Here is a 25,240-nt window from a genome sequence, read left to right on the forward strand (position 1 = left end):
TCCAGTCCTCGAGTGACACAAACAGGTCAGGTTTCAGGATATATAATGAATATGCATGGGAAAATTTGCATGCACTGCCTCCATTGTATGCAAATCTATTTCATGCATATTCATCGTGGATATCCTGAAAACCTGGCCTGTTGAGGCACTCAGGAATGGAATTCACCAACACTAATCTAATCTCCTCATGACTACCCTCAAGGAGATATGTGACTTTGCTTCTGCTTTGTGCAGTGCTGTGCTGCTCTGCCTCCCATGTGCTCCCTGATGATGGTTGGAAGCAATGACAACAGGGCAGCAGGAGGTAGTGAAGTGAGGTCTCTCAGCATGTGCTGTTGCTTTGATCAAGAAGGAGTGGGAACAGGGTTGCAGGCAGGCAGCAGGCCAGTGGCAGTAACAGCCGGGCAGTGATGGTAGGAGAGTGAGGATGGAGTTCCTTTGCTTGGGGGAGATCGGGCCAGGTGGAGGTGGTTCCTGGCAGTAGGAGGATTCAGGAAAGGGAGAGAGACCCAGGCTTCCTACTTACAGGTATGGAGGAAAGGGTAGTCGGGGATGGCAATAGGCAAGGCTCAAGAGTAGGGATGTGAATCGGGTGCCCAATCGTTTTCACGTTCGGGTTTGTCTGATCGGGTATAAATATCGGTTTCCGCCAATCGGGAAGTTAGTTTTCGTCAAAAATTGTTTTTTTTTAGTGTGCACTAGCGGGAGTTAGTGCGTGCTGCGGCCGAGTTAGTGGGCACTAATGATGAGTTAGTGCGCACTATCCTGCGCATGCTCAAAACCGTTCCCCGCAGCCATTTTGTTACTTCACCACACACTAGCTTTTACAGGAGCCCTGGAGCAGAGCCAGAGAGCTGAGAAGTAGCAGACAGCAGACGCCGAGGAAAAGAAAAGAGTGAGTGAGCATCACATCAGAGACTGAGAGTGAGACTAGCATTGCATAAATTTAACCACTGTAAAATTACTAATACTATAAGCTTTTTTTTTTTTAGTTTTTCTATAGTATATTAATGTTTCGAAGCTCAGGTTGCAAGTTTCTTTATTAAATGTTAGTTTCACTAAAGTAGCATAAATATTATAAAATAGATATTAAATGGACAAGTACTTTATTTCATTTTATGTAAAGTTTCTTTAGAGGAAAAGAAAAAGTTTAATACACAAGTACTTCATTTTATTATGTGCTACTCTGTTATGGGAGTCTCAGTTTTAGTGGACTCTTGGGCCGACCTGCTGGAGACTGAGAAAGGTGGTCAATGTCTCTAGTGATAGCAGGCCGGGAGGCAGATGTTCGGGCAGGACGTAGATGCTCTTCACCCTGGAAGCTGGTACTCCCCCGGGAGGAGCCCGTAGGGGCCCGGCCGTTGGGACTTAGGCCGGTTGTGGATCAGGACAGGTAACTGGAACCAGACTAGAACAGTAGAGACACTGTAACTGAGCTCGGGTTCTGGAACCAGGCAGGATCTGTGGCAGGACTCGGGTACTGGAACCAGGCAGGAACTGTAGCAAGACTCGGGTACTGGAACCAGGCAGGAACTGTAGCAGGTAAACAGGAACCAGGCAGGCACTGTAGCAGGCAAGCAGGAACCAGGCAGGCACTGAAGCAGGCAAGCAGGAACCAAGCAGGTACTGTAGCAGGCAGGCAGGAACCAAGCAGGTACTGTAGCAGGCAGGCTGGAACCGAGCAGGTAGTGTAGCAGGCAGGCAGGAACCAAGCAGGTACTGTAGCAGGAACCAAGCAGGTACTGTAGCAGGCAGGCAGGAACCAAGCAGGTAGTGTAGCAGGCAGGCAGGAACCAAGCAGGTACTGTAGCAGGAACCAAGCAGGTACTGTAGCAGGCAGGCAGGAACCAAGCAGGTACTGTAGCAGGCAGGCTGGAACCGAGCAGGTAGTGTAGCAGGAACCAAGCAGGTACTGTAGCAGGCAGGCTGGAACCGAGCAGGTAGTGTAGCAGGAACCAAGCAGGTACTGTAGCAGGCAGGCTGGAACCGAGCAGGTAGTGTAGCAGGAACCAAGCAGGTACTGTAGCAGGCAGGCTGGAACCGAGCAGGTACCGTAGCAGGAACCAAGCAGGTACTGTAGCAGGCAGGCTGGAACCGAGCAGGTAGTGTAGCTGGAACCGAGCAGGTAGTGTAGCAGGAATGGAGTGACGAAGCAAAGCGAGTCACTCCGGGGCACAACACAACAGGGAACCAGGAGGCAAACCCGTTGCAAGGCCAAGACTGGATGGCCGCGGCCGGCTTATGAAAGCCACGACATCTGACGTCAGGATTTGGGTGGGAGTCACCACTGGCAGGAAACGGCCTAGAAAAGCGCCCAAGTGGCGCGCGCGTGCCTAGGAGCAGGGCGTCCATGGGAGATCTCGCAGCAGCGCAGCCCCAGCGGGGACGCCGCCAAACAGACCACAAACTAGGCCTTTGGAAGCGGGAGCAGGTCCGGAAGACAGGAGGTAAGGGCCTGGCCCCGGTGCTCGCGGCCAGAACCGCAACAACTCTAGTGAAAAAGAAAAGTTTAACACAGGAACTGCAGTGCAAACTTGGGCACAGTTTTCTCTGTGTGGCCCATCTGAGCTTCTGAATAGACAGCTGTCCTTCAGAGACGGGGAACTGCTCAGCCCTTCACACACCCTCCCCTCTCCCATATACCAGCCAGTGAATGGTGTGGGGAGGGATGTGAAGGTTGTGACAGCCCCCTGCATTTGAGCTTCTGAAGACAGCTGTCCTAAAGCACATACTTTTTCTTTCATCTTTTTTATTTTCTCATTGTAGATGGATCGTAGATGGATCATAGGGATAGGGAATCAGATTCCCCCCCACCGTCCTCCTCCAAGGCAGCTTACAGGTCCAGAAAGCCCTGCTTTACTCAGGCTGATGTGGACCTCCTAGCCCAGCTATGCCTCCTGAATAAAGAGAATCTCTACACCCGCCCAGGCTGCAGACCTAACCCGCAAAGGGAGTCTGCAGCCTGGGTGTCCCTTCAGGAGGAGTTCTGCCGGAAAGCCACTTACCCTCGGGAGATTGAAGATCTGAAGAAGAAAGGTGAGAGATAATAATGTTATCACTAGTGGTATATTAATATTATTTATATTTATCATTTGAAATGGTGGTATTTGGGAATTTGGAATGACACATTGAAAGATAGCTAAATATAAAAAAAATTGTATTTTTTTTAATTACTGTTGCCCCCTTCCTTCCCCCCCTGTAAATAGTCACCCATTTTATACCTCCCCGCACCCTAGCCCTTTGTAATTAACTCCTCTTACCCCGCCCCTTTTTGTTAACTATTGCCTCGGGCTCCCTGTTAGAGCCCTCTCTACTCTTGTTTTTGCTGGTTTATCCCCCCCACTTCCCCGTTCTATGTATTTTCTACCTGCTGTTACAATGTAAACCGACATGATGTGTATTTTAATGTCGGTATAGAAAATCTGTTAAATAAATAAATAATAAATAAATATTGCATAAAAAATAACCTAGTAGGTCAAGGCAAAACTTGGGCATGTTGTGTTTGTAATTAATTTATTAATCAATCAATGCTATTCTTTTTCCTTTATCCCTCTAATTCTCAGGTCGTCACCTTAGACTTCACGAGGGTGAGTAACTTCAAGAAGTCCGCAGAACCTTGTCCGTCCCTTGCCTGGTAGGTTTCAGAATACTACACAAGTACACAAATATTTTCTCAATTAATTGTAATGGAATTTGTGTTTAATAATGTTTGTGTCTGATCTCATTCCTCTTTTTAAATTTTAACTGTTGTTCTCTGAATTTTGATCTGTCTTGTACAGAACCACACGGCGGCAGGGACGAGGCGGGGCTTCCTGGGTCCAGCAGCAGCTACCACTGGAGGAGGACACAGGCAACAGCCAAACCAGTGGGCCAGGTAACATTATGATTATTATCAGATAAATGAGCCCTGACTGACGTGCCAAAAATGGGACTGAGGGGAAGAGGTGACAGTGAGGGAAGGGGTTTTCAGTGAGAGTGGAGGGAGGCAGTGGGAGAAAGAGGGTGAGTGAGGACAAAGAAGTGTAGAAGACAGTGCTGTGTCCATTTGTCCAAAAATGAACCTAAAAATGTAGCCCGTTTTCATGGGCTTAACGGCTTGTAATATATGGGCCACAGGGCCAGTAAGTCTAAGTACGTAATAGTAGTAGTACACTAGTATATCTGTCTGAGGCTGAAAAACAAAATTGTTGTATTGTTATGTTATATTATATTTTGTAATTAATAATTATCTAGAATGCTATCCCCTCCACTCTCCCCCTCTCTCCTCTCCGATGTTATAGAATAATAAGAATGTAGGCTCATTTTTCTAAAATCCTGTAATTTAGTAAAGTAAGGGGTAGATTTTATTTTAATATTATAATATAAACTTTCTGGCGCACGTACAATATTGAATATTTCAAATATATGTATTATGTTATGTATTGTTCTATTATATCTCATGTTGAATTTTTGGACATTTATTTACAGGGCAAGAGGATGCAGCAGCGGCAGCAGCAGCACCACCAGCAGCAACAAGTGTGCAAGCTGCAGCCGGGCCCAGCAGCACCACCACCACCACCACTGCTTTTGCTTTACTCCCTGCAGGATCTCCTAGCTGTGCATGCACAGCACACTGTGCACAGTTTACCAGCTGGAGGAGATCCTGCAGGGAGTAAATCACCTCAGGGCTAAATTGGATGCTCATTGCGAGGATGTGGAGAGGAGGCTGTCAGCCCTGGAGGAGGCCTTTCAGGAGCACAGGGCACAGGCATCTCCTCCTCACGAGATGCCTCGTGCGGAGGAGATGTTCCAGAGCAGGATCCTCCTCCCAGGTTGCCATCCTCCTCTCCACATGACCCTGGAATGGGTCCTTCGCAATGAGCATCCAATTTAGCCCTGACCGTGGCTAACCTCCCCCCCCCCCTTTTTTATTTTGAATATTTTCTGCATTTAATATTTATATATTTTTTTTTAATTATTAGATAAATATATACTTTGTGAAAAAATATTTGTTTGTTTTAATTTTAGAAATATTAGTGGACTCAGATTTGTTCTAATGTGGCAAATGCCCAGTTTATTTGATTACATTCATAGATGTCTTTCTATATTATTTATTACTATACTAGCGGTACCCGGCCACACGTTGCAGTGGCAGAGTCAGGTTCTTTACCCTCCCTCCCCCTTCCTCTTGCTCATTTATCTCAGTCACTCATCCTTCCACCTTGGTCACTCATCCCCCTTCCTTCCCCTGTCCCCACTCCAACTCACTCCCCTCACACTCACCTCTCCCCTCATTCTCCCTCCCCCGACACTCACCTCCCCCCTCATTCTCCCTCCCCTCACTGTCACCTCCCCCCGCCTACTGCCTACCCTTCAGATCAGAAAACCTTTGTCTTTCTATTTCTGTGGGAACCCCCCACCCCAACCCCCCCCAATCCCAACCCTTTAAATCAAATAATAACCCCCACCCTCCTGCCCCCTCCCAAGACCTGGGAAATTAAAATTGTTGGTGCTACATGTGGTCTGTCCCTGGGCGTCTGTGCGCGTTATGTAGCCAAATAGGGAGTGCCTAACCAAATTTGCACTTCCAAATTTGTTTTGTGGTCTGGGGAGGGCTATTTTGGTGCGTTCCCGAGATCGTGCAAGTTTAGTGTATGTATTTGTGTGTGAACCTCCCCCTTCCCCCAAAAAACAACCCTATGAGAAAAGTTCTCTTAAACTAACCACCCCACACTCTCCTGCCCCCCCTCCCCCAGCCCTGCGAAAAACAGTAGCTCCCCCCCAGCCCCCCCAGAGTCGCTGATTTATTTATTTATTTATTTATTTATTTAAAGATTTTTTTTTATATACCGGGGCACGTTAAAACATCACCCCGGTTCACATTGTAACATAACATAGCAACAAGCTTTACAATAGTTTAATGACAAGCAAACAGGAAGTAGTCTTTGGATAAGTCAATTAAAGAAAGGTGATTAAATATTAACTCTTAAAATGAGAGAAGAAGAAGAAGTTTAACTATCAACGTGATAAAAGGATATAAGCAGTGAACGCTTGGGATAAGGATGTCAGCAGGGATGAAGTGGGAGGAGGGTGGGAGGCGGGGGAACAGGGATGTAGGAGGAGGCGAGGATGAGAGGGGTGGGTCTGAGGTAGTTATATAAAGGTGTGTCAGTGTGAATGAAACCTGCCCCCCCTCGTGACCCCTCCCCAAGATGTTCGCAATAAATTCATTACCACCCCCCACCCTCCAGACCCCCCGAGACCTGATAAAAATGTCGGTGGAGCGGGCGTTCAGGAGTGGTCCGGGAGCAATGTATTGGCGTTGGTCCATCCGGCTGAGAGCACTGAAACGGGTTCAGACGACCCTTTGCCCTTACTATGTCAGTGGGGTGGAGCAATGGCAGCGGTAGGTCCTCTGACATAGTAAGGGCAAAGGGCCGCCGGCTTCCAGTCCTGAAAATGGTGCCGAGGGGCCCTCGCCCTTACTATGTCACATGGGCTACTGCCGCCATTGTTGTCCCCGAGTGGCATAGTAAGGGAAAGGGCCATCGGCGCCATGTTGATTGCTGGCAGCCAACGGCCGTAGTGCAGGAGATGTGTCCCAGACCGGTCCTGGCCCCCCGCTGGAGCCTCCCAGACTTCTGTCAGGTTTTGTTTGTGTGTTGTGAGGGCCTGGGAAGTAAATACATTTGGCATGTGTGTGGGGGGTGTGAGGAGGGTGGTTTTGTGTGTGTTGGGAGGGTGGGAAGTAAATCAATTTGGCATGTGTGTGGGGGGCGTGAGGAGGGTGGTGGGTGTATTTTATCTGTAAAGGAAATAGTTATCTTCCGGCGAAAAAGTGTGCAAATGTGTTAAAATGGAAGTGAAACGTGGACCTGGACTGGCAAAATGATTAGTGTAGCGTGTGTTAGTGTAAGGTATAACAGATGGCGCTTACGTCCAGCAGATGTCGCTGTCGCTGTTTTCTCAAAAAAAATTTAAACCTATTTTACCTGTCACAGGTGTGACATATCTGTAATGTAAGTACAGAAGAACCTTCCTGTATGCGAAATGAAGGTTGTGTTCAAATTTGAAAGCAATCAGTTCAGTGGTTTCTGAGATTAGCGATTTTGTCCAAACTATTTAACATTTTTATTTATATAGACTACTTAAACAAGTTAGCCGAATACACACGATATTCAGCTAGGTTAGCTAGATATATCAGCCCCTCCCTGGAACATCCCCGAAACATCCTTTTTTATCTGGCTAAATTTTATTTATTTATTTTATTTAAACATTTTTTTATACTGTCGTTCAGTTGTATTCCATCACAACGGTTTACAGTGAGGCACATAATATCTTTGGTTACTTGTGTAGATTATTTATTTATTTATTTATTTACGGGTTTTTTATATACCGGGGCACGTAAGTAACATCACCTCGGTTTACATTCAAACATTAATTCAGCATAGTGCTTTACAATATAACATTATAACTGAAAGAATACAAATCCATGTAAAACTTTGTATAATGAAAATAAATATCAGAATATGAGTGTCTGTGGGACTAAACTAGAATGCAAAGCAAAGGACTCAGTTCAAGAATAGTAGGCTTTTTCGTATAACCAGGTTTTTAAGTTTTGTTTAAATATTTTGTAGCAAAATTCTTGGCGTAATTCTGATGGTATGGTGTTCCATATTCTGGATCCAGCAATGATGAATGAACGTTCTTTTGTAGTGGAAAGATTAGTCAGGTTGGGTGCAGGGATCTTCAGTTTAGCTAAATGCTGGAATCTGGTTGGGCGGATTGATGTTTTGAATTGTAGGTGATCAGTGAACCAGTTCATATCTCTGTTGTGGATGGCTTTATGACTCAGCGTCAAGGATTTATATATTATTCTGGATGCCACGGGTAGCCAGTGTAATGATTGAAGTGCTGGAGTGATGTGCTCATGGCGGCTTGTGTCAGTGATGATGCGGGCAGCTGCGTTTTGTAAAATTTGCAAGGGTTGAATTGTAGTTTTAGGAAGACCTAGTAGCAATGCATTGCAGTAATCAATCTTTGATAATATAGTCGCCTGTAATACAGTGCGAAAGTCGTATTGGTATAAAAGAGGTTTAATACATTTTAGTGTATGTAGCTTAAAGAAACCACTTTTAACTGTATCCGCGATGAATTTTTTAAACGTGAAATTGCTGTCAATGATGACGCCAGGCTGCGTACTTGCTGAGTAATAGCAGGCATGTCATGTGAAAGACCAGCATAGCTCAGGGATGCATTTTTGGATGGTGAAACAATGATAAGCTCGGTTTTATTGGTATTAATAGCCAATTGATTGTCCATGAGAATTGTTTTAATTTCTAATAAGGCTGCATTCCAAGAGTTCAAGGCATTTGTGATAGTGCTGGTGATTGGTATGAGTATCTGAATATCATCCGCGTAGATGAAGTATTGAAGACGAAGTTTTGATAGTAGCCGGCATAGTGGTGTAAGGTAAATATTAAATAATGTAGAGGAAAGAGATGATCCTTGGGGAACTCCTTGAGAGAGATTTCTTGTCTTGGATTCACTTAGTCCACTTTTGACACTGTATGTTCTGTTGCTCAAGAATGACTGGAACCATAGTAGTGCTGAGCCCGAAATACCTATTTCAGAGAGGCGGATTATGAGGGTATTGTGATTAACCGTGTCGAAAGCTGCTGATATATCAAGTAGGGCGATGAGATATGATTTACCAGCGTCTAGAGCTTTTAGAAGCACTTCTGAAAGTGATATCAGAAGTTGTTTCCGTGCTGTGGTACTTTAGAACCCAAACTGGGAAGGGAAAAGTAGATGATGTTCATCTAGGTAGTCAGTTAGTTGTTTGTTGATGACTTTTTCCATAATTTTTGAGAGGAAGGGTAGGTTTGAGACTGGACGATAGTTAGCTGGATCAGATGAATCAAGGTTTGGTTTTTTTTATCATAGGAGTTATGATAGCATGTTTGAGTACAGAAGGAACTATGCCTGTGGTGATTGATTTGTTGAGAATCTTTGCAATGGGTTTTGCTATTGTTGAACGTATTAAGAGAAGAATCTTGGTGGGCATAATGGGGCGGATTTTCAGAGCCCTGCTCGCCTAAATCCGCCCAAAACCGGGCGGATTTAGGCGAGCAGGGCCCTGCGCGCCGGGAAGCCTATTTTACATAGGCCTACCGGCGCGCGCAGAGCCCCGGGACTCACGTAAGTCCCGGGGTTCTCTGAGGGGGCGTGTCGGGGGCGTGTCGGGGGCATGTCGGGGGCGGGCCCGGTCGTCGCGGCGTTTCGGGGGCGTGTCGGCAGCGTTTTGGGGGCAGGTACGGGGGCGTGGCTATGGCCCGGGGCGGTCCGGGGGCGTGGCCGCGCCCTCCGTACCCGCCCCCAGGTCGGCCCGGCGCGCAAGAGGCCCGCTGGCGCGCGGGGATTTACGCCTCCCTCCGGGAGGCGTAAATCCCCCAACAAAGGTAAGGGGGGGGTTTAGACAGGGCCGGGCAGGTGGGTTAGGTAGGGGAAGGGAGGGGAAGGTGAGGGGAGGGCAAAGGAAAGTTCCCTCCGAGGCCGCTCCGATTTCGGAGCGGCCTTGGAGGGAACGGGGGTAGGCTGCGCGGCTCGGCGCGCGCCGGCTATACAAAATCCATAGCCTTGCGCGCGCCGATCCAGGTTTTTAGCAGATACGCGCGGCTCCGCGCGTATCTACTAAAATCCAGCGTACTTTTGTTTGCGCCTGGAGCGCAAACAAAAGTAGGCTATTCGCGCTCCTTTTAAAATCCGCCCCATTGTCTGTGGGGTGGAAAGCTGGTTTCATTTTCTTTAGAATTGACTCAACTTCAATACCAGTAGTAATCTCAAGATTAATAAGCTTAGATTCGGATTTATTTTGCATGGCAGATGTAGCTTGGTTGGTGTGAGAATCGACGGTATAGGTAGAGGAATTGTTGATGTAGTTGAGTTGAAATTAATGTTTGAATTCGGTGTAATATGAGACTTGAATCGCATTAAAATAGATTGTATTTTGTTATAAAAGAATGTAGCTAGTTCTTCACATTTAGAATCATCGTTATTGTTTTGGTTAGTGTGAACTGGAGCTTAGTACTGTCACTAGGTTAACAAAGTTTCATAAAAAAAATACTATTTGTCTAGTGATATAAATCTTGTCCTTTTCTACATTTATCAGTCTTAGATACGTATATAGCTCTACCGTAATGTATATTTTGTTTTTAAAGACACACATAATGCACAATACAGGATGCTGCTGCTGATGGTCTGCTGCCAAATTTCATATTCCACTAGTCTCCGTTCTCTTTGTAGAAGGCTTGTTTGAAAAGCCAGGTTTTTAAACTCTTTTTGAAAGTTTGAAATCTCTCTGAAGTCTAGTTTCTAAGGGCATGGTGTTCCATAGTATTGGTCCAGCTAATGATAAAGCCCTATCTCTTACTTGGGTGAGTCTGGCTGTTTTAATGGACAGAATGGTTAGGAGTGCTTTGTTGGCAGATCTCAGGTTTCTATGTGGGGCATAAACACGTAGGGCTGTGTTCAGCCATTCTGCTTTTTCGTCATGAATCAATTTGTGATTGTGCAAAGTGTTTTATATTGAACTCTGTATTCAATTGGAAGCCAGTGTAATTCTACTAAGGTTTCCGTAATGTGATCATTTTTTCTTTTACCATGTGGCACAGTTTTTCTTTTACCCTTGTGGCACAGTTTTACAGTATTTGTAGTGGTCTTATTGTTGTGTATGGTAGTCCTAAGGAAAGGGCATTACAATAGTCGGTGCTAGCAAACATTAGTGCTTGTAAGACTGTTCTGAAGTTTGTCATTGTTAGTAAAGGTTTTAATTTCCTGAGTACCATAAGTTTGGCGTATCCTTCTTTGACTTTTAAGGATATGTGTGTTTGAGACTAAGTTCCGTATCTATTATTACACTGAGGTTCCGTACTTTTTCAGCTAATTCTATTCTGATTATTCAGCAGTATTGGGGTTTGGATGATCGTTAAGTTTTTACGTTCTAAATGTAAACATTCAGTTTTCTCTACGTTGATGACTAGTTCCATTTGGTTTAGTAACTGATGATGTCTAGGTACATGTTTGCTAGTTTTAGTGTTTTTTCTATTGTGTCTTCAATGGGAAGTAGTAGTTGAATGTCATCTGCATAAATGTAGTGTATGATTCCCAGGCCCACTAGGAGGTAGCATAGCGCAGCAGATAAATATTAAACAGGGTTGCATATAGAGCTGATCCCTGTGGTACTCCTGTTTTTAGGTTTACTTTTTCTGATAATACGTTATTTATAGCCAGATATCATTTTATCCACCTATCTGTCTATAATTTAGCCAGATAAGAGGCTGAATATGCCACATGTGCCATTTAGAAGGATAACTTCTCAGTTATCTATGTAAATGGATTTTAAATATGGACCTTCCGATGCATAAAAAATATATAATACTAGCGGAATACCCGTGCTTCGCTACGATGGAGTAGTTGATAGAAACGCATGAGTTTATTTTATGCAAGTTGCAAAGTAATTGTTTTGAGTGAGTGAGGGCGTTGGAGTTTATATCTATAGATGTAATGTACGATGAACTATTGCATGATTGGCATGTCATATCCTGCATTACGGAGTGCTATTCATATCCCATTCCGACGTGACCCTGGCGGGGTGTTGCGTTAGATGGCAGTATGGAATGAACCATCAAATGTAGGACAGTGTGAAGCAGTTAGGTTTTCCAAGGACATGATAGGGAGTGCCGGTGCCAAGTTTCAGCTTTGTAGGTACTCGGCAAGGGGAGAATTAGTGATGATATCCCATTCCGACGTGACCCTGGGGGGTGTTGAGTTAGATGGCGGTATGGAACGAACCATCAAATGTAGGACAGTGAGAAGCAGTTAGTTTTTCTAAAGACATGATAGGGAGTGCCGGTGCCAAGTTTCAGCTTTGTAGGTACTCGGCAAGTGGGAGAATTAGTGATGATATCCCATTCCGACGTGACCCTGGCGGGGTGTTACGTTAGAAGGCGGTATGGAATGAACTGTTTAAAACAGGCCTAGCGCGTAAATCTGGAGGACTTACGCATGTAACCCTTTTAAAAGCCGGTCCTATATTTAAAATGATCTGGAAAGGAATACGATGAGTGAGGTAATCAAATTTGCAGATGATACAAAATTACTCAGAGTAGTTAAATCACAAGCAGGAGGACCTTGTGAGACTGGAAGACTGGGAATCCCTATGGCAGATGAAATTTAATGTAGACAAGTGCAAGGTGTTGCATATAACTAATGCTGTAATTACATGATGTTAGGTTCCATATTAGGAGTTACCTCCAAGACAAAGATCTAGACATCATAGTGGATAATGCATTGAAATCCATGGCTCAGTGTGCTGCTGCAGTCAGAAAGCAAACAGACGGTTAGGAACTATTAAGAAGGGAATAGTAAATAAAACGGAAAATGTCATAATGCTTCTGTATCGCTCCATGGTACAGTTCTGGCCACTGAATCCCAAAAAAGATATAGTTGTACTAAAGAAGGTACAGAGAAGGGTGACCAAAATGATATAGGGGATGGAACAGGTCCCCTATGAGGAAAGGCTAAAGAGGTTAAGGCTGTTCAACTTGGAGAAGGGATGGCTGAGGGAGTATATGATAGAGGTCTTTAAAATTATGAGAGGTCTAGAACGGGTAGATGTGAATCAGTTATTTACTGTTTTGGATAATAGAAGGACTAGGGGTTCAGTCCATGAAGTTAGCAAGTAGCACATTTAAAACTAATTGGAGAAAATTATTTTTCGCTCAGTGCACAATTAAGCTCTGGAATTTGTTGCCAGAGGATGTGGTTAGTGCAGTTAGTGTAGCTGGGTTTAAAAAAGGTTTGTATAAGTTCTTTGAGGAGAAGTCCATTAACTGCTATTACTGGCATCAGTAGCATGGGATCTACTTAGTGTGTGGGTACTTTCCAGGTACTTGTAGCCTGGAATGGCCACTGTTGGAAACAGGATGCTGGGCTTGATGGACCCTTGGTCTGACCCAGTTTGGCAATTTCTTATGTTGTGTGGTGGGTGTGGCGCCCCTAGTGGCAGGTCCTTGGGGTGACTTCAGGCTTGGAGGCTTCCTCTCAAGGACGGCTGCAGCAGGTTCCTTTGTAGCCAAGTCAACACTGAAGTTTCTCCTGCGAGTAATGCTGACAGTGTAACCCTTAGGCAAGGAAGCTATTGGTTAAAGTTACTTATATAGGAAGGCCCTCATAAAGCTAGGGGATTGAGACTGATCTGTACTCATTCCCTACTGGAGGTCGGAGTCACCTTCCCGGCATAGCACCCATTTGCCATAACTTAAAATAAGATATTACACCCAGGCAGTAGCTTCATATAAGGCTCTGAAGTTTATTGAAACCAACTTCACAGAAGAGAAGTCACACACAACATATAAGCATTGCCTGAAGTACATTTCCCCCAATCAATGTGACCTTGGGTGTCCCCCCCTTTTAAACCAAGGATTTGTTAACATAAAACAGCCAGCTCCTTCCCTGTGCTCTACCAGGCTTTCCTTCAACATACCTGCAGGCAAAGCTGGTTTAATACAACCGTAACTCCTAATTCTCCCAGCTATAAAGTAGTACTGAAAACCCCATTAAAAGAGAGACTCCCTAGGCCAGCTACGTGGCCCTAATTACAATTCTCCACAGCTGCCATAGTTTACTACAACAACCCTTTTTCCCCAGGTACTAGCTCATGGAGCTGTTAACTCCCTAAGCATTTCCTTTTCTTCATAACGATTCCTACTTGGTTCCCAACCCAACAAATAAGTGCTCTCAATATTTAAATAAAACATTCTACCTTTGCTTCTTCAGTAAGAGACCTAGGCGCTCTAATTAACCCATAACAGTGCTAGAGACTCTTATTCAACAAACTGCTGCCCCGAAGTGAAAAAGGAAAGAGATTTCTTAGAGCTGACTTAGCTTTAGAATAAAGGTGGGCCTGGGCACTGTTCTCCTTCTGCCTCAGCCTCTCCAACCTCCTCGCCTTCCATTCAGCTCTCCTGAATTGCCTCTCCTTTTCTGGAGGGTTCTTCTCTTTATGTGAGATAGACTACCCCACCCTAGGAAGACACCGCCTCTTTGTTTCCCTGCCCCCAACCCTTCCTGGGGCTGACTACCAGGGCATCTGGGAAATGTAGTTTCCTTCTACTTCCTGCAACATAACCTTCACACCTATTTCCCTCCCCTTTCCCACTTCTCCTGTTCAAGGTTCATGAGCTCCGGCATCCTTGCAGCTAGTCACGCATACCACCTGTGACTTTGCTTCAGTCCTCCTTTGCGTACCCTGCGGGATGCAGGGTTGCATCAGTTGGTGTTCATTGTTTTGTGGGGGGGGCGTCTAGTTCGCCTTCCTCCCCGATTCGTTTTGTTCTGGGCTGAAATAGTCATAACCTTCACACCTTAAGGAAAACACCCAAAGTTTTACAGCACAGAGACTCACCTCTGGCTCAAATCACCACAGTTGTTATGTTCCTATGTTTACAATATCCATTGGGGGAAATCTTATGAAGAGGGAACTTTTGTCGAGTGCCCAAGCACATTTCTATAAAGGAGGCTGGGGGAATGTGCTGGAGCAGCTCATCACCCCCAAATAGGAAAGGTTCTGGGGAAGGAAGGAGGATTGTGTCAGCCCTAGAAAATGGTTCACATATCGGAAGGATTGTCTGTCTGAACTGGAGTGGGCTGTGCTGGGCAAAACTGGTCTTGTTTTCTAGCCAGCCAAGGAAGTTCTTTTGAACTATGCTTGAATTTCTGTGCTGGGCTACATTGACCTGGTTTTCTAGCCAGTCAAGGAAGCACAAGTGTAACTGAAGACCTTTGGACAAAGGACTAATTAAGCAAAAAGCAGCAGCCATGAAAAGCAGTGTTAAAAATTGGAAGCACAGCTGAATAGAGATGTGAATCGGGTGCAGGAATCGGTTCCGGTTTTGGGATCGTGGACCCGTGGGAAATTCCGTTTCCCACAGGTCCAGATGGCTTTTGTTTTTGGCTGTCCCAAGCCAAAAAAAACCACCCCAACCCTTTAAATCTAATTATTTAGAATCCCCCCTCCTGACCCCCCCAAAACTTTCCTAAAGTACCTGGTGGTCCATCAGGGTCCCGGGGGCGATCTCCGCTCTCAGAACTTCGGCTGCCAGTAAACAAAATGGCGCCGGTGACCCTTTGCCCTTACCATGTGACAGGGGCAAAGGGCCACTATTCCACTATTCCATTATTCACATGGTAGGAGCAATGGATGGCCGGCGCCATCTTAAAAAATGGTGCGGGCCATCCAGTGTGTGTAAGGGAGCTTGAGAAGAGAGCCTGTGTGTATGTGAGGGAGCCTTGGGTGTGAGAACCATTTTGTAAGGGAGAGCATTTGTGATTGAGGAAGCGTCTATGTGTGTGAGCCTGTGCGAGATAGCATGTGAGAGTGAGAACCTGCATGTGTGTAAGAGAGCTTCAGAGAGAAAGAATGCATGTGTGTGAGGAAGCATTTGAGAGAGAGCATGTGAGAGTGAGAGTGTGTGTGTGTGTGAGGGAGCCTGTGAGAGCATTATGTGTGTGTGTGAGGGAGCCTATGAGAGGGCATGTGGGCGTGAGAAAGCCTGATTGTGTGTGAGTGGCCTGCTCATGAGAGAAAGCCTGTGAGTGAGAGCCAGTGTGTGTGTGTGTGTGTGTGTGTGTGCATTATGTATTTATTTAGAGGTTGTATATACCATCGTTCCAAGTGAAAATCACACTCTACCATATGGATTCTGCCTATTCAGGCTTGAGAAAGCTGTGAAAAAGGAGGTCCTGTATGTATGCATGAGGGAGGCTGTAGGAGTGAGAGATGATTTGTGAGAGAGATGATTTAGTACTGTGGAAGCCTCTGTGTGTGCATTTGTGTGATAGAATCTGTGAAACTGAAAGCATTGTGTGAGTGAGGGAGTCTGCAAGAATGAAAGCATTGTGTATGTGTGTGTGTGTGCATGTGATGGAGTCTGTGAGTAAGAGCTTGTGTGTGTGTATGTGAGGAAGCCTGTGAGAGTGACAGTCTGTATATGTGTGAAAGAGAGGGAGTATGTGTGTATGAGGAAACCTGTGGGAGTAACAGCTTGTGTGTTAGGCACACCGGCCGCGGCAGATCCGTGGCTCGGCCCCCTCACCTCTTTCAAAGTAATCCAGTGGCTGGTCCCTCGTCTCTGGCAGCTGTGGGCCACCGGCTCCGTCCTTAGGCCTCCCCTGTACTTCCGGCACTGCTACAGCTTCTGGTGTTCTTGTGTCAGGCCTCTCCGCGTGGCCCGCGGGGAGACGCCATTCTAATCACGCGTGCACAGCTAAACCATAAATAGGGCCCGCGTCGGGAACTTAGCCGTGACCCCAGATGATGACGTCAGCGAGCTCCGGTATATAAGCCCGGGCTCCACTTCTTCAGATTGGCTTTGCAACAGGTCCCCTCACTAGTCGAGTGCTCGTTGCTTCGTCTGTTCCTGGTTCCTGATCCTGAGTATCTTAATTCCTGTTTCCTCGTTCCTGTGTTCCTGTTCCTCCTTCTCCCCTTCAGATTGCTGACCTGGTTTGACCTCTGCTTTGCCCGACTACTCCGTTGCCTCTCTCCAGCCTCAGACCTCTGCATTGCCTCTCTCCAGCCCCAGACCTCTGCATTGCCTGACTACTCCATTGCCTCTCTCCAGCCCTGGATTTCTGCTTCGTCTGACCATCCATTTGATTCTCTCCTCATCTAGACCTTTGCCTTGCTTGCCACCGCTTCCAGAATTCTGCCAGCCCTGCACCCAGCTTGCTCAACGATGCCTCTTCAGCCCTTGTCCTGGACGTGGCTTATTCAGTCTTCGGCCTGCTCTTGCTCGGGCGCCCCCAGTCAGACTGTGTTCCTATTGGCGCCCGGTCTCCGGGACTCCGCCTTGTCCAGTACAGGCTGATACCTATATCTGCTGCTGCCTCTGGGCTGACCTCGATCCACCCATTGACAACCACCGACGGAAGCCACCAAAGTCCAGCCGGCCCCAGCACCCAAAGGCTCAACCCGCGGGGAACGAGGTCTGGTATTGGTGAAGCACCAGCCGGCCTCTGACCATCAGCCCTCTCTGCCTGCCAACAGTGGAGACCCATAGGATCCCTCCTATGGGTAGCGTCAACCCCACCGCAGTTGAAGGGTCTACTTCTGGCGCAACAGATTGCAAAGGTCATGGACTCAGCGGAGCCGCATGCCCTCCAGGCTATTCCTGGCCTGGCCTTAAAGGTACAAGAACAGAACAGTTTCTCAAGGCTCTGGCCTCTTCCCTCGAGCATCTGCATACATGGCTAGATGCCATGTTCAGCAACCCAGTTCCAGCGACGGCTTCCTCTTCGCCACAGCCGTCTACTTCCTCCTCCAGCGCCTTACTGGCCCTGCCAGTGCCGCCCTCATTTCAACGGTGACTCCAAACTGTGCAGAGGGTTTATTAACCAGTGCTACACATGCAGTTTGCTCTTCAGCCTCCATCTTTCAGGATGAAATAACCAAGGTCACCTTCATCTTGTCTTGACTAGAAGGAAAGGTGCTGGCGTTGGCTTCTCCCTTGTGGGAGCGATCGGACATACTCCTACGGGAACTGTCTCGGTTCGTGGCCGTGTTCCGGCGAACCTTTGATGATCTGGGCGGCATGGCCGTGGCAAGTACTAGTCTATTACACCTTCGACAAGGCCAAAGAAGCCTCTTCGACTACACCATCGAATTACGGACTTTAGCATCTGAAAACTCACTTGGCAGGAAGACTGCCTGCGAACTATCTACCTGGATAGGCTCTCCCCCGCAACTAAAGGATGAATTGGCAGCATGAGAGCTCCCTTCCTCTCTCGAGGATCTTATTGATCTAACTGGCTGAATTGACCATCGTCTTCAAGAGCATCATGGGAGAATCGGATGTCCAAGAAACCCCCTCGGTTCCGTTCCTACTCGCCAGCTGCTACCAACTCTACTACTGGTGGGAATTCTGCTGTGGCTAAGACCGACAAACCCATGCAATTGGGTCGTGGGCTCTGTTCTGGAAGAGAGCCTCTGGCGGAGACAAACAGTCCTGTGCCTGTACTGCAGAGCACCCGGCCATCACCTACAGACTTGCCCAGTCCATCCGGGAAACTCCCTGGCCTAAGTTCAGTTGGGATCCTGAACTTTGGCGCAACACATCCGGCCCCTTAAATATTCGTGCCTGTTACCATAGTCTGGGACTCTCGATCGTTTCCTGTCCTTTCTTGGTAGATTTCGGAGCAGGTGGTAATTTTATCCTTAAAGACTTAGTTCAACTCATGGGTATCAATACCCATCCTCTCGAAACGTCCTTGTGCATTGCTTCAATCTATGGAGAACCGTTACCCGGTCGAATCGCCTACCACCCAGGAAAAAGATCTAGGCATCATAGTAGATAATACTTTAAAATTGTCAGCTCAATGTGCTGCAGCACACGTCCTAACTGCCTAGGTTCTTCTGTAGTTCCTTCAGAGAAAGATGAAGTATGGGGAACTGGAGAAGAAGAAGAGTGTGGAGGACAAGGAACTGTCATATGCCTGCTCAAACCCAGAGTCTCACGAGCCCTTTCTTGCAGATGGCGGTTAATCTTAGTTGCTAGTTCAATGATGGAGTTCAATGAAGAAGGGAGTTCCTGAGCTGCCAGCTTGTCCTTAATTTTAGCGGATAGTCCTTCAAGAAAGATGGTCCAAAGAATGCGTTCCTCCCAATGGAGTTCAGAGGCTAAAGTTCTGAATTCAATCGTGTAGTCACACACCTACTAATCATGTAATGCGTATAGGAAGGCACCTGAGAACCACTTTTTAATTTAGCTCTAGAATTCCAGGGTCAGTAAAACAGTCCCCAAGCAGAGAAGATATAAATTCATTGCCTCCAAAGACAGATGTGTTGCAGTTGTTTGTGTGTGAAATCATTTTAAATATCCTCGTCTCTCCGGCTTTCAAACTGTTTTATTTGACCTTTTTTCTGCCTCTTCCCTGGATACTTCCTTTCCAGACTATGAACTCTGTGGTGCATCTTTCTCTGGCTCTCTCGTGGTCTCTTCTGTCTGGCTTTCTATTTCTCATCTTTTTTTTTATCCTTTTCCTTCTCTCTAGATCACATCTTGTGCGTTTGATCGCTTTCACTGCTTATGCTTCACTTTGCCTTGTTTTCCCTTTTTCTTTCACTCTGTATCATCTCAGCTTCCTGCAATGAAACCAGGGGCATTGTGAGAGAGGGTGAGGAAATGAGGCTTTCTGATTGGCTGAATCTTCTGCTGTTCACCATGGGGGAAGCTCTAGCCACTGGATGCAAGCTGGAACTCCAGAAGATGACCCCCTTCACCATGGATGAAGACTTTGTCCTGGAGGGTGGTAAAGTTGGCTCATGCTGGTGAGGTTTACCCATTCCTTGACTTCAGAGAATCCCCTAAACCAGCACTCTGTGAGGGGTAAGACACTCCCGCTGAGAAATGTATGTGTTATGAAATGAGTCAATTAGTGGACCCTTGGGCCGGCTGATTGGAGACAGACCCCAAATAGATGATAAGGAGCCAAGGAGGCGGAGCTAAGCTTGGAGCGAACTGGCGAGGTCTTCACCCTGGAAACCCGAGGCCCCCCCAGGAGAAGCCCGTAGGGGTCCGGGTCGCTGGGACATTAGGAGATCCGGCGAAGTCCGAGGGTCGTTGGCTGGCTGAAGACAGGAGAATCGTGGAGAAGTCCACAGGTCGTGGCTGGCTGAAGACAGGAGAATCGTGATGAGAAGTCGAAGGTCGTGGACTGGCTGAAGACAAGGAGAGTCGTGAAGAAGACCAAGGGTCGCGGCTGGCTGAAGACAAGGAGAATCGTGAAGAAGACCCAAGGGTCGCGGCTTGGCTGAAGACAAGGAGAATCGTGAAAGAAGACCAAGGGTCTTGGCTGACTGCAGAGGAACACGCCGGAACCGGAGGCCGGAAGCTGAGCACGGCTGGACCAAGCAGGTACCGGAGCTGGAAGCAAGGCACGGCTGTGAGCAAACAGAGACCTGGCTGGAAGCAAGGCATGGCTGGGGAACAAGCAGGAACCAGAGCTGGAGCAAGGCACGGCTGGAACAAGCAGGAAACCAGAGCTGGAGCACGGCACGGCTGGACAAGCAGTAACCAGAGCTGGAGCCACGGCACGGCTGGACAAGCAGGGAACCAGAGCTGGAAGCAACTAAGCACTCAAGAGAGCGACCTCGTTGCAAAGGCAAGGTAGGAGAGACAGACGCAGGTTTAATAGGGGAGCCGGCGTCTGACGTCAAAAACGGGGCGGTTCAGCACATCCGGGTGCTGACCTACAAAAGCCGTCCCCTCGCGCGCGTTCCCCCGGCAGGGGGAGAAGTCAGGCACGGACCTCAGCGGCGTCTCCACATGAGGAGAGCCGCTGCCACGCGGTCGAGTCGGGCCCAGGAGCGGCGAATCGCGGCGGGCATGGGGGAACCGGAGACAAGGTAAGGACCCGGTCGCTAGCCTAGCGACCAGGACCGCAACAGTACCCCCCCCCCCTTTACGCCCCCTCTTCAGAGGACCAGACCTGTCAGGATGGTCTAAATGAAACTGCTGCAGGAGGTTTTTTGTCCAAGATATTGCGGGGCAGGCTCCCACGTATTGTCCTCGTTCCCGCCAACCCTCCCATGCCAGCAAGTACTTCCCAACGCCTGTTGGCAAATCGAGCATCCAGGACCTCTCGTACCTGAAATGTGGGATCCTCAGCTGTGGGAGTGGAACCATCTTTGAGTGGTTTGGGATGAAACCTGGAAAGAATCACTGGTTTTAACAAGGAGACGTGGAAGACATCATGGATGCGGAGAGTGGTAGGAAGGCGTAGACGATAGGACACTAACCCTATCCTTTCGGCTACACGAAAAGGGCCACAGAACTTGGGTGATAGCTTCTTGGAAGGTTGTCGTAAATGAATGTTTTTTGTACTCAACCAAACACGATCGCCAGGGAGAAACGAAAGAGCAGGTTTCCGGTGTCGATCATAGTAGCGCTTGGCAGTGCGTGCGACCTTCTGAAGTCGAAGTTGCGTAGAGGTCCAAAGTTTACCCCAGTTGATCAGCGGTTAACTGGGCGGCTGGAGAAGAGATGGGGTACCGATAAGGGCAGTGGTGGTTTAAGCTGCTTGCCATACACAATTTGGAAGGGTGACTCTCCTGTCGCCGTATGTACCTGATTGTTGTAGGCAAACTCTGCCCAAGGGTAGAAGATCCACCCAATGTCTTGTTTGTGGTTGATAAATGCTCGCAAGAACAATTTTAAGGAGCGATTCATGCGCTCTGTTTGGCCGTACTTTGCGGGTGGAAAGCGGGGTAGAGAAACTTAACTGGATCTTAAATTTTTTGCACAAAGCCCTCCAATATCTGGCCATGAATTGAGGGCCTCTATCTGACACAATGTCCTGAGGCAAGCCATGGATGCGAAACACATGATGCTTGAACAGAGAAGCCAACTCAGTAGCAGAAGGTAGTTTGGGTAAAGGCACGAAGTGAGCCATTTTAGAAAAGCGGTCAACCGTGACCCATACCACAGTCTTGCCTTGAGAAGGCGGCAGTTCAACCACAAAGTCCATGGCTATATGTGTCCACGGTTCCGTAGGCACCGGTAATGGTTGTAATAACCCTCTCTGAGGGCCAGTTAGTGGTTTTTGCAAAGCGCAGGTGGGGCAAGAGTTAACATAGAGCGAGACGTCTCGTCGAAGCCCTGGCCACCAATAGAAGCGCTTCATGAGGTCCAAAGTTCTGTGTCTGCCGGCATGTCCTCCGGATAATGAGTCATGCCCCCAAGACAAGACTTTTTTCCTGAGCCTTTTCGGGACCAGAGTTTTATTTATAGAGTCAAGTGAAGTGGTAGTTAGCTGGACGCATGCAGGATCCAGGATAGGTTGTGGCGAATCCTCCTCCTCCTCTAGCTGAGTGGTGCGAGACAGGGCATCGGCACGAATATTCTTTTCTGCTGGTCGATACTTGAGAACAAAATTGAAACGACTGAAGAAGAGTGACCATCTCGCTTGTCGTGGATTCAGTCGTTGGGCTTGAGCTAAATACAGTAAATTCTTATGGTCAGTGTACACAGTCACCGGGTGGTTGGCTCCTTCCAGCCACTGTCTCCATTCTTCGAAGGCTAACTTGATGGCTAAAAGTTCTTTGTCCCCGATGCCATAGTTACATTCGGCAGGCGAGAACTTTTTGGAGAAGTAGGAACATGGCATTAACTTGCCGGAGGTATCGTGTTGGCTGAGGACTGCTCCGACCGCCAAGTTAGAGGCATCGACCTCCACATAAGAACATAAGAAAACATAAGAAAATGCCATACTGGGTCAGACCAAGGGTCCATCAAGCCCAGCATCCTGTTTCCAACAGTGGCCAATCCAGGCCAGAAGAACCTGGCAAGTAGTCTATGCACAATGAAGGGGCGTCGTGGATCCGGATGACGTAAGCACGACGCCGCTAAGAATGCCTGTTTTAGTTCCTCGAAAGCACTGGCGGCGGTAGGAGGCCAATCGTGAGTGTTGGCTCCTTTGCGGGTAAGCGCGGTGAGAGGAGCTACCATTCGGGAATAGTGGGGTATAAAGTGTCTGTAAAAGTTGGCAAAGCCAAGGAAGCGTGGAGGGCCTTCAAGCCAGACGGACGAGGCCAATCGATAATAGCTGCAACTTTCCTGGGTCCATCTGGAAGCCAGACGAGGAAACAATGTACCCTAAGAACGGCAGGGTCTCGCATTCGAACTGGCATTTCTCAAGTTTGGCATACAAGTGATTGTCTCTAAGGGCTTGTAACACCCTCTTGACGTGTTGACGATGCGTAGAGAGATCTTGAGAATATATCAAGACGTCATCGAGGTATACTATGACAAAAGAATGAAGCATTTCCCGGAGTACCTCATTCATAAGGTTCTGGAAGACAGCAGGGGCATTACATAGGCCAAAAGGCATCACCAAATACTCGTAATGCCCATCACGAGTATTGAATGCTGTCTTCCACTCGTCCCCCGGACGAATAGAACCAGATTGTAAGCCCCACGTAGATCCAGCTTTGTGAACACCTTTGCTCCTTGTAATCAATCAAGTAGTTCCGGGATCAGAGGCAGGGGATACCGATCCTTCCTTGTGATGGAGTTCAACCCTCGATAGTCTATGCAAGGCCTGAGGGAGCCGTCCTTTTTACCCACGAAAAAGAAGCCGGCTCCTGCTGGGGAGTGGGAAGGGCGAAGGAAGCCCTTAGCGAGGTTCTCCGTAATGTAGTCTGACATAGCACGAGTTTCTGGTAATGAAAGAGGGTAGACCCTACCCCGCGGGGGAGTAGAACCTGGGAGTAGGTCAATGGCACAGTCAAAGGGCCGATGGCACGGAAGGAGTTCTGCCTTTTGCTTAGAGAAGACATCAGAGAATTCCTGGTACTGTAGAGGAAGTTCCAGAGCTGTGTGAGAGAGCAGTACCTCTGGCTTCGGAAGGGGGTCCAGGCAGTTTTTGATGCAGTAAGGACTCCAGTGAGCAATTTGGAGTGTATCCCAGTGGATCACTGGAGCGTGCTGCTGCAGCCAGGGGAGTCCCAAGACCACGGGATGCACTGATTTCTCGAGTAGCAGAAAAGAGATTGTCTCAGTGTGAAGTGTACCAGTTCGGAAGGTGAGTGGCATCGTGGTTTCAGAGATGTAACCGGGTGGTAAAGGGGTTCCACGAATGGACGTCACTCGTAGCGGGGGTACCCGACGCTTTGTAGATAGTCCCAACTGGTGTACTAATTCTTCCAGGATAAAGTTCCCACCGGCTCCAGAATCAATAAAAGCCAGGGTCCGGAAGGAGCCTCCGGGGTACTCCAACGTGACAGGAACCGTACATTGAGGAGCAGGATTAATACAGCCTAGGGGAATCTCCTCCCTTCTCTCTAGACTCGACCGTTTTCCCGGTCTCTCAGGACATTGACCCAGGAAATGGCCCTTGGTACCGCAATACAAGCAGAGCCCAGAGTGCGGCGTCGCTTCTTTTCATCTTCGGTCAAAGGTGCTCGCCCAAGCTGCATGGGCTCTTCCGAAGAATTGCTGGCAGTGGACTGTGTCTTGTGAGGCGCTGTTAGAGATCGGGAAAATGAAGGTGCCAGTGAAACCGGCCGACGGGGAACTCGACCTTCCTTGGCCCGTTGTTGCAAGCGTCGGTCAATCCTCCCTGCCAGATCGATTACTTCATTCAAGGTGGAGGGAATATCCCGGGCCATCAGTTCGTCCTTGATACGCGCTGCGAGTCCCTCCAGGAAAATCCCTCGCAAGCAGTCATCCTGCCAGCCGAGTTCCATTGCCAAGGTGCGGAATTCTATTGCGTAATCCGCCAGAGAACGGGGCCCTTGTCTTAGCTGTAGTATCTCTGTGGTAGCTGTAGTCGTACGGGCAGGTTCATCGAAAGTCTGTTTGAAATGAGCCACAAAATCTTGCAAATTATTAAGCATGGTGTCCTGGTGTTCCCACAAGGGCGAGGCCCATAGCATGGCCTTCCCATCCAGCAGTGACAAAATATATGCCACCTTGACGGCATCAGAGGGGAACTGTCCAGGTAATAACGTGAAATGGATGAAACATTGGTTCAGGAAAGCTCTACAAGACATAGCGTCCCCGGAGTAACGAGTGGGCACCGGAAGTTGAGTTTGCACAGTAGGCTGCGGCACAGGCGGAGGTGGAAGTTGTACCACCTCCAGCGGGTTAGCGTCCAGACGGCTTGCTAGCCTATCCACTGTAGCAGCCAATACCTCCAGGCATTGCTGCTGTTGCTGAATTCGTTGGGCCATTCCGGGAATGGCCTGCATGGGCGAAGCGTCCGCCGGGTCCATGGCCTTTGCAAACTGTTATGAAATGAGTCAATTAGTGGACCCTTGGGCCGGCTGATTGGAGACAGACCCCAATAGATGATAAGGAGCCGGGAGGCGGAGCTAAGCTGGAGCGAACTGGCAAAGTCTTCACCCTGGAAACCCGAGGCCCCCCCAGGAGAAGCCCATAGGGGTCCGGGTCGCTGGGACTTAGGAGATCCGGCGAAGTCCGAGGGTCGTGGTTGGCTGAAGACAGGAGAATCGTGGAGAAGTCCAAAGGTCATGGCTGGCTGAAGACAGGAGAATCGTGAAGAAGTCCGAAGGTCATGGCTGGCTGAAGACAAGGAGAGTCGTGAAGAAGACCAAGGGTCGCGGCTGGCTGAAGACAAGGAGAATCGTGAAGAAGACCAAGGGTCTTGGCTGACTGCAGAGGAACACGCCGGAACCGGA

The 25,240-nt window shown here is 48.0% G+C and overlaps 1 protein-coding gene across 1 annotated transcript in view; it reads right to left on the reverse strand.

Moving 5' to 3' along the window:
• Positions 1–23,246, reverse strand: part of LOC115081094 (vomeronasal type-2 receptor 26-like) — a 94,426-nt gene extending 71,180 nt beyond the window's left edge. The window contains exon 1 of the mRNA XM_029585605.1: positions 23,092–23,246. Within this exon, the coding sequence (XP_029441465.1) occupies positions 23,092–23,246 (155 nt within the window). The remainder of the gene's footprint in view (positions 1–23,091) is intronic.
• Positions 23,247–25,240: the final 1,994 nt, after the last annotated feature.

Source organism: Rhinatrema bivittatum, chromosome 19 (assembly GCF_901001135.1).
Source record: "Rhinatrema bivittatum chromosome 19, aRhiBiv1.1, whole genome shotgun sequence".
In the NCBI taxonomy this organism is placed as follows: Eukaryota; Metazoa; Chordata; class Amphibia; order Gymnophiona; family Rhinatrematidae; genus Rhinatrema; species Rhinatrema bivittatum.